This window comes from Buceros rhinoceros, unplaced genomic scaffold (assembly GCF_000710305.1).
Source record: "Buceros rhinoceros silvestris isolate BGI_N320 unplaced genomic scaffold, ASM71030v1 scaffold47399, whole genome shotgun sequence".
NCBI lineage: Eukaryota > Metazoa > Chordata > Aves > Bucerotiformes > Bucerotidae > Buceros > Buceros rhinoceros.
In genome coordinates, this window is record NW_010432974.1 from 2,619 (window position 1) to 11,360 (window position 8,742).

Here is an 8,742-nt window from a genome sequence, read left to right on the forward strand (position 1 = left end):
AGGGCATTCATATAGCATTTTGCATTACTTTGAGGTGGTGTCTTGATTGTATGGAAAAGAGGGGCATCTTCATATCAGGGTAGCTGCCTTTTGCTTACTGTCGTAACATAAGCAACCTGGTCATCACGAGGTCCAGATACGTTTGACTTGATGCACCTAGTCAGGTTTACCTTAAGGGTTAGTGCTGGTCAGAACAAGCTACGTGAAGATAAAATATTGTCTCTGTACTTGATTTTTATGCCACAGTGTTAATTTCTACATTAAAAAGACAGAGAAGAAAAGAAAAGTCAAGCCATTTTTAGGTGAAATGCTAGTACTTTTTGTACGTAGGCTACTCTGCAAAGCATAGTTCAATTTTTTTCATTTTTCCAGAAACAAAGCCAGTTTCAGAGGTCTCTGCCGTTCATTGCCCACTTGTTCATTCCCTCTGTGCTACAGGCATTGCTTCTTCAGTTGTTTTTATGACGAGCAGTGCCACTTTGTAACCTGTGTTACAGGTTACCCTGGTCTTTAAAAACAAGATTGGAAGAACTCTAAAAAATGTAGGGTAAATTTTTTTTTGATCGTTTGACTAACATGACTTAGAGTGCTGTCCGTCAGTTAACAAAGCAGGCTTGTGTAGGTTGGCAACGAGTGGCTCTGAATGAAGGAGGGCAGCAACCTCTTCAAGTAGATTTTCCTCTAGCAAAATTGTAGTATGCAAAAACTACTGCTAGCTTAAAATAACTTTGTGTCAGGGACCATCTTAGTAGAAGCTCAGAAACACGTTACACTACCTGCTATCAGGCAGTGATTGTTATGGGGTAGCTTGTAGAAAAAAACGGTACAATTGGTAATAAATTTATCTGGTATGTTTAGCAGTGGCTTGTGGTGTGTAGAATCCAAAGCTTTAACAAATACGAACGATACCTAGCAAGGGAAACATTTCGGTACTTCTATTTAATGTGGGTCTTAGAGGTTTTTTTAGTATAGGATGTTAATATTGGATGGTAAGAATAATTTTCCATCTGTAAGATTTTCACTTTACACAATGGTTCTGGCTGATGTCTGAAGACTAGTTGGTATACTTTTCATGGGATGTGATAAAGAAGCTTCTAGTGTAGTCTTCACACTATGGACTTTGGTTTCTGAGTGATACAACTTCCAGTGAGGAAGACATCATTGAGCTGTACTACTAAATTCAGATTTGAAATACGCAAAGGAAACTTTTTTCAGTGTTGAGGAAGTGGAGAGACTGTATTTCTAGAGTAGGCTCAGACATCTCTTAAATGATATCTTTGTGCTTGCTAGAAATAATCTGGTCTCTTCTAAACATAGTTAGGTAATTATTTCTATTGATCTGTCTACTTCTAGTAGGAAATTCGTATCTTTATGAGGCTCTTGTACAGAATATTAGCAAATGTGTCTTAGGGATCAAAGGTACTTTTTTGAAGTGAGAAAGATGTGAAGGAAAATGTTCTTAGACTTATTTTTTGTTCCTTACGTAATATTACCTTTAATCTTACATTTTTGTTTTCTAATTTATTTTATTCTACACAGTCTGCTGTTCATTTTCAGTCCCTCATATATTATTAGATCTGTCTTTGTTTTGGATTTTTCTGTCAAAAATGGAAAGCCTTGCCAAGTTATATTCAAGGTCTGATGTCCAGTTGTTAGATATTATTCATTCTGACCAAAGTGGATGGAATTTCTTAGGCATGTAAGGATGAAAGATTACAGCTTATATCATACCTTTATAAAATGACTTTCAACCCCAGAACTTAGCTGCATACATCACATTTTCTGCTTTCTAGCTCCCTATATGCAAATAGGTTGTAAATCAGACAATTGGTATTTTTTTGTGCCTTAAGAAAGGAAAATATGCTTTGCTTGATGGACATAATGGTCTGTACTGTCAAGCTGAGACTAGCAGTAAGTTTAAAAGCTCTACTTACTAAAAATAGAGTATAAATAATTTGTTTTCTTTCTTTCTCCATTTTAAATACATTGTTTTATTTCTTCTTTTAGCTGCCAGCTTGTGGGGTCCATATAAGGACATATGGCAGACTATCTCGAATGCCATTTGGAAAAGACAACCTGAAGCTGTTCATCACCTCGACCAGGTTTTAAAGAAACACAGATCTGACTTCATTTCTCTCTTCAGAAATCCGGTACTGGTCTAATACTCTCTGGTGGAATGAGTTGGAGTTTACTCTGTCTTGTATTGTTGTATTACATAACATTTAGGCCCTAACCATTCTTTTCATTCTGCATTTTTACAGTGCATAACACAGATGTGTTACAGCAACCTTGTTCTACTGTAAGAGTACAAATAGCTTGAATAATACATATTCTTTTGTGTCTTGCACAGGATAATTTTATTTATAACATTTTTTTTCTTGTTATTTGAATGCTGTTTTGATAGGAATAGTAAAAGTATCTGATGATCCACCAGTCAAGTATGAGCTTTTTTTGCTACTCTTGCATGTTTGAAATAAAGCACGAAACCATTTTGTCTGTTTCTGCTCTATGTCCATGCTTCAGTCAGGTTAAGGAGTGCAAAGAACAGATGAATGCGTAAATTTACAAAACATAGAATGTGTCTTGTTAGGCATGTGAGATAATGTGGAAAAACTCATTCTTTCTTGGCTGATGGATCACAAGGTAGCAACTAGAAATATGTCTTCTTTCAGTGGTGTTATTTCTGAAATAGTATATGATTTTTAAAGTGATAGGTCAGAAAATTTTAGTCAGCTGTAGACTTTCATTGGTATATTTTAGCATCTAACAGAAAAAAGAACGTTGTTGAAAATTGTGCTTTGGAGTAATGCAGCAGTTCCGATCAACAACCCAGAGGTCTTTCACTGAGCTGATACCATTTCCTGTTGAGAATTGTATCAAAATTTACTTTTGATCTCCGTTATTTTGAGTAAACTAAATGTCAGCACCAATCAAGTAAGATTATTTTTGGTATGTTCCCACAAAAAGACCATTGCTGTGCAAGTGTGAAGGATTTTTAGGATGCCTTTACTATCTCTGTTTTAAAAAGACTGCCTTTTTTTTTATGACAACTTAACCTGTCAGAGCTGTATTTGTGAGGAAAGATTCATGTGTAAAGTTTTATTAAGTATTTGAGCTTGCCGTTTTGAATAACTTTCAATGCTTGTTTCTCTCACAGCCAAAGAATGCTCAGCAACATGAGAAAATTCAAAAAGCAAGTACAGAAGGGGTTACCATCCAGGGTCAGCAGGGAATGAGGCTTTTGCCAGAGCAACTCATCAGAGAAGCCTTTATCCTCAGTGACCTCTTTGATATTGGAGAGTTGGCAGCTGTTGAGCTCCTTCTAGCTGGTGAGAAGGGAAAACATTTAAGAGCTGGAGAACTAGAACTTAAATAGAGCCTTCTTATTTAAATGTATGCTTAACAGACGTGAATGATTCAGTTAGCTTCCTAACATAGAATATTCTTTAAAAAAAAAAATCTACTGTCACTCTAACATGATGTGATAGCAGTATTCTGAACATTAAAATTCGTGTTCTATGCAGCTATTACAAAAAGGGTAATAATTTCAGGGTATTTTATTATATACTTTCTCTATTACTGAATTTAAAAATAACTAATTGAGAGTTTTTCCATAAAGCATAAATAGATATTGGTTGTTCAAGCTATGTATTAATTATACATTGATATGTGATATTAGTAATACATTGATATATTTAGATCCTAATCTAGTAACTGGTTAGTAAGAGAGGTGTTCTGTATGTTTTGCATGTAGAATATTGATTTCAAAGTTATTAAAATATAATTGTTATTTATGATTACTGTTCATCATTAACTCTTTAAAAATTCATTAGAGAGAAGTAGTTACGAATTTGTCACCTTTGGAAAGCCATCTTTAACCTTGCTTTCTATTTTGAACTTGAATTTTTGATGTAAATTCAGACAGAAAATTTTATTTTGAGTAAAGAGAAGATATTTTGATAATCAGCTTGATTTGATTATTAAGATGGGTCGGTATCAGTTGCAAATACCATTTGGACTAGGATATTTATGGACTTGCACTTCTATTTCTTTTAAGTTTTTAGAAGTTTTAATAGTTGAATAGCAGTTTAAAAAGTAGCACCCAAAATACCTGTGATTTTTTTTAAGTGCCTGAAACAAATCAAAGTGATAGCAAATAACCACAGCTGCTTTGAATGCGACACTTGTATTTCAATTAGAAAACCGAAGATACAGAGCTGTTATCAAAGTGTGTACATTCAACTTCCTGTGACTGTTCTGTGCATTTTCACTCAAAAGGAGAAAACCAGCAGCCTCATTTTCCTGGCCTTACAAGAGGTCTAGTGGCTGTTCTGTTGTACTGGGATGGAAAAAGATACATTGCTGAGTCACTACGAACACTCATCCAGTCACGACAAGGGAAGATGTGGACGTTTGAACTCAGGTCTGTAATAGGGTGATGAGCTGATCAAAGCTCTTTGCTTTGAGTGCTTTAGGACTAATTAGACTCAAGGGAATATAAACATTCTCAAATTTGTTTGTTCTCACAAATTGATGCAACTGTTTTCGTGTTTGCTTTCTAAGCATAACACTCTTTTCTTACATGTGTTTTAATGGGATTGTAAGGATATCCATCTTACTTTCAGTTCTTTCATGTTACTTCACTTTTTGGCAGTGTCTTGTTTTACACCCTGCGAGTCAGTGTTGCTGTAACTAGTGATGATTACTCAGTATTTCAGAGACTGCGTTTCTGCCCTTGCTGTGTTCTGACTTCCCATCTCCTGCAAAACAGAGTTGTGCTCCTACCTTCACTTGAAATGGATGCATTAGCTACTGCTGAACATAATATGCTAACATTTTTTGACTTTAAAAAGAAAACAGCAACATGGTTTACTTCCAGTGCACAGTGATTGCTTGCCTAGAGAAAGACTAAAAGATGTGTTCTAGTGTAAATACAAATTCTGAAACGTAAAATAATGACTTGAGAACTAGCACCACTGCTTCAGTGGTGTGTACGTAATTGGACAATTGCATTTACTAGTAAGAAAGAGGCTGTGAGCTTGTGTATCTTATGTGCAGTATGCTTTCCTTTTGATAGAAATCTTAACTAGCTGATCCATGTTGTATTCTTATAGTCCGTGTTCTCAAACCTACAGTTACCTAAAGACTTTGTATCCATTCAGCATAATGTTTTGAGAGGGCACTGCTTACTGATTAACAATGCACATTTAGTTACTTTCTGTATAATGTAGTTGTACATTTTCTGTCAGCAAATACATTTGATGGGATTCATTATTTTAGGCTTCCTCTGTGACTGGGAATAGTATGATTAATTGTTAAATTTATATTCTTTCCATTATAGTCAAGAGTTAATATCCATGACAACACGCTTTACAGATGACCTAATGGAGCAGGGTTTGACACAGAAGATCCTCACTCTTGTGTCTCAAATTGATTTGAATAATGAATTTGATAAACTCCAGAAAGAACGAGGATTGGGCAGTGAGAAACATCGCAAAGAGGTAAATATTCATTGGGTGTGAATATTCTTCTGAATTACTGCACAGATTAGGATACAGTTAGACTGTCAAGAGCGATTTTTCTTTTTTAACTTTCTATTTTCCGTTCTCTACCTGTGCAAGCTCTGTTACTCCTTTAGGGATCGTAGTAACTACTCCACAGCTTGTGCTATACTGGCGTGGAATTCAGATTACTTCCTGCGTTTATGTTTTGCTGTTGGCCCCTGATGCTAGGGCATACCTTATTTTTAGCCAAGATAAAGGACAGTAAGAAACTAAGTCTAGTATTTGCACTACATGTTGGGTTTTTTCCAATTTTGTTCTAAAGACTGTATATTAAATCATCTGCTCTCAGCACTACCATTATCAGCACCGTAGGAATAAAAAAGCAAACTAAAATTCACATACTATTAAAACAGATTGAAGCCAAGTCTAGTCAGGCAAATAATGTTCTTTTTAATAATCCAGTTGTGTTAATATGAACAGAAGCATTTCTAGTAGTGAAGTGAGGTTTGTTTGAAAATGAGTTCTCATTTTTTTAAACCTTGAACTTGAGACTGCGACTAACTGCAGAGTATGTTTGTAGAAGGAAGGTTTTAAACATTATTGTTTCAATTTCTGAACTTCTTTCTAATGGGTGATCTGTCTAAAAATAATTCTGTTATAATTGGTCAATTTGTTTTCAACCAGATAAAGAACTAGTTTTACACTTTTCCTATTAATCTACAAGGTATGTAGAGAATATTCTTCTCATTTATCTTAAATTACTTAATCTACCTTAATTTAACCTTAAAAATCATTTGACACAAAGTTAGGGTGTTTTTCTTCCTTTTAGGTGGACTACCACATTTCCCTCTGTATTCATTAGAACTATTACTCTGCTGGAGTCTGTGTGCGAATCTCTTGCTGTGTTAAATGTTGAAAAGTTTTTATCACCGTGCATGTGATTTTACTGGAGATAGAATGCTTATAGCTCTTTATATAACCAGGTACAATGGATGCAGGGCAAGAACATTATTACAAGTTCGTAATTTAGTTAAATAAAATACAATTTTACAGTAAAAGACCATTTTATGAAAGACCATTAGTGGCTTTTTATTTTTTAGTGTTTTTTTTAACTTATACTGTTTTCATAAGATTTGAAGCAGTTAAAACTCAGCTTGGGGGGAAGAATGGAGTTAAATGAATAAATGTTTGTCCTTGTTTCAGAAAGGTAACTTTTGGTGTAACCGTTAGAAAAAAGACAAAATTTGTTTTCAAGAGCCATCGTACTTAATTGTATCGTAGCATGCAATATTTTGCCAAATAAAAAGAAAAATGTTTTAGTATGGAAATTCTTGGTAGCCTTTATGTTTGGCATGATACTTTCTCCTTATGTAATAGGGGATAATAGATTTCATTTATGTTTTTATTCTAAAAATGATACAAATATTTTGTCTGGGGGAAGAAAGTTCTACTTTTAGATGTCTTTGACATTTCTCTATGTCTTAAAAGTTAGGTATTTGTATAGTCAGTTGAAAGCATCTCTTTTTGGGCAAGGGGAAAACTGTGACCATAACTACCATACAACTACCAGTGCATTTGTGTATTAGAGACAGAAAATGTGACTTTTGTGTGATGTGTTTACAGCTACTGAAGTTCTGTGTGGATTCATGTCTCCTGACGTTAACAGAGATGCTGGTTTGCATGTAGTCATATTCCAGGTTATCCACTCGCACCTCACATGAACTACGTGGGAATACGAATCGTTTAACAAGCAGAAGTGTGCCTTTTGTTGTGTAGCATTATAAAAACAAACATTTTCTGTAGCTGCTGTCTTTAGAGTAATTTTTAACTTAACTTAGTCATAGTTATTGATTAAAGACAAATTGAACGTGCTGCCAGAATATTTATATTCACTGGTATTTTTTGGTGGTGGTTTTTTTTTTTTTGCCTTTTAAAGGTTTCTGTCCTCATTAAAGAATGCCGGCAGTCCTTGGCTGAAAGTCTGTTTGTCTGGACCTGCCAGTCACCACTGAGTAAGGATGACACTCTAATCCTCATAAGTTACCTGGAAAAAGTAACGGTGGAAGCTGATGGCTCATTGGATGGTGTGAACTTGTCTCTTCTCATGGCTCTCCTTTACTGCTTTGATGTCAGCTTTCTGGAACAAGGCACAGAGGATCGTGAAGGTAATGCCAGCAGGTTTCCCGAAGAGTTTATGTTGTGCTGATGGACAAATTGTTATTTAACGAATTTTGTTATTGATTGGTAACAAATTGGTAGGATTCTGCATGTTTGTTTTCACATTTATTTACTGGGTGTTGATGTTGTATTTTTGCTTGTCTTCAAGATTTGATGCACTGTCTCCCGCTGCTAGCAGAAAGACAGTATTTAGCAGCAATACACACTCGTCTTCAAGAGTCTCAGCCTTGGAAATTACCAGGCCTGCAAGCTACTGTTAGATTAGCCTGGGCACTGGCATTACGAGGAATATCCCAACTGTCCGATGTAACAGGTAAATTACCCTAACGTGCAATTGACTGCACATAAGTATTCAGAGCTTGCAAGTGATGTAAGTGAAACTTTCTGTTACCTTTTTGAAGTGTTAGTAATTTTATTGTAAAGGTCAATACTATTGACACTCCATTAAAGCTTTCTCAGTAGTGAGTTTGGTTGTTGAGAATTGAGTTGCTCTGAAATGTACAGAGACTTAGAAATAATTACTAGACAGTACTATCGCATAGTGTCTCACTGAAGTGAAAGAGATTTTGATTTATTGAAAAATGTGAAAGATTGCATTTAAACAGCTTTAGTATCATTTGAAATTAAGAATAGATTCATGCGCATGACCTTTTACATCTGTAAATGTTAACCTCAGTATCTTGAGAAGATTTTTAATAAAAATTTAATTTTTTCTTGCTGTACTTCATCAGCTTTCCAGGCTCCCTAGTAGATCAGAATTGAGTCTACTCCAAAACACCTATTAAAGAAAATGTAAACATGGTAATTTATATTTAATTAAGGTTGGTTTATGATTCTTGGGTCACAGCCTTAGATTTGATTGGGTAAATAGATTATGCACTTTAACACTTACTAAAGAAGGAAGTTGAGCTCATCACGCAACATTAACTTGTTGTTTCCATTCTAGTGTTTTCCTGTGTGGTAGAAATAACGTAGCTGATGGAAGCATGTAGATTTGTGTGTCAGCCAGGTTTTCTGAAATATGTTTTGTTTGGTAACAAGATAGTTGCAATTTTTTTTT

General features: G+C 35.0%; 1 protein-coding gene across 1 annotated transcript; it reads left to right on the top strand.

Moving 5' to 3' along the window:
- Positions 1 to 2,007: 2,007 nt before the first annotated feature.
- On the top strand, positions 2,008 to 7,995 carry LOC104500314 (nuclear pore complex protein Nup205-like; the record flags this gene model as incomplete). Its single annotated transcript, XM_010143941.1, has 6 exons — positions 2,008 to 2,150; positions 3,158 to 3,329; positions 4,279 to 4,423; positions 5,342 to 5,501; positions 7,441 to 7,669; positions 7,831 to 7,995. Coding segments are annotated over 6 exons (1,014 nt in total), but the record flags the coding sequence as incomplete, so codon positions are not given.
- Positions 7,996 to 8,742: the final 747 nt, after the last annotated feature.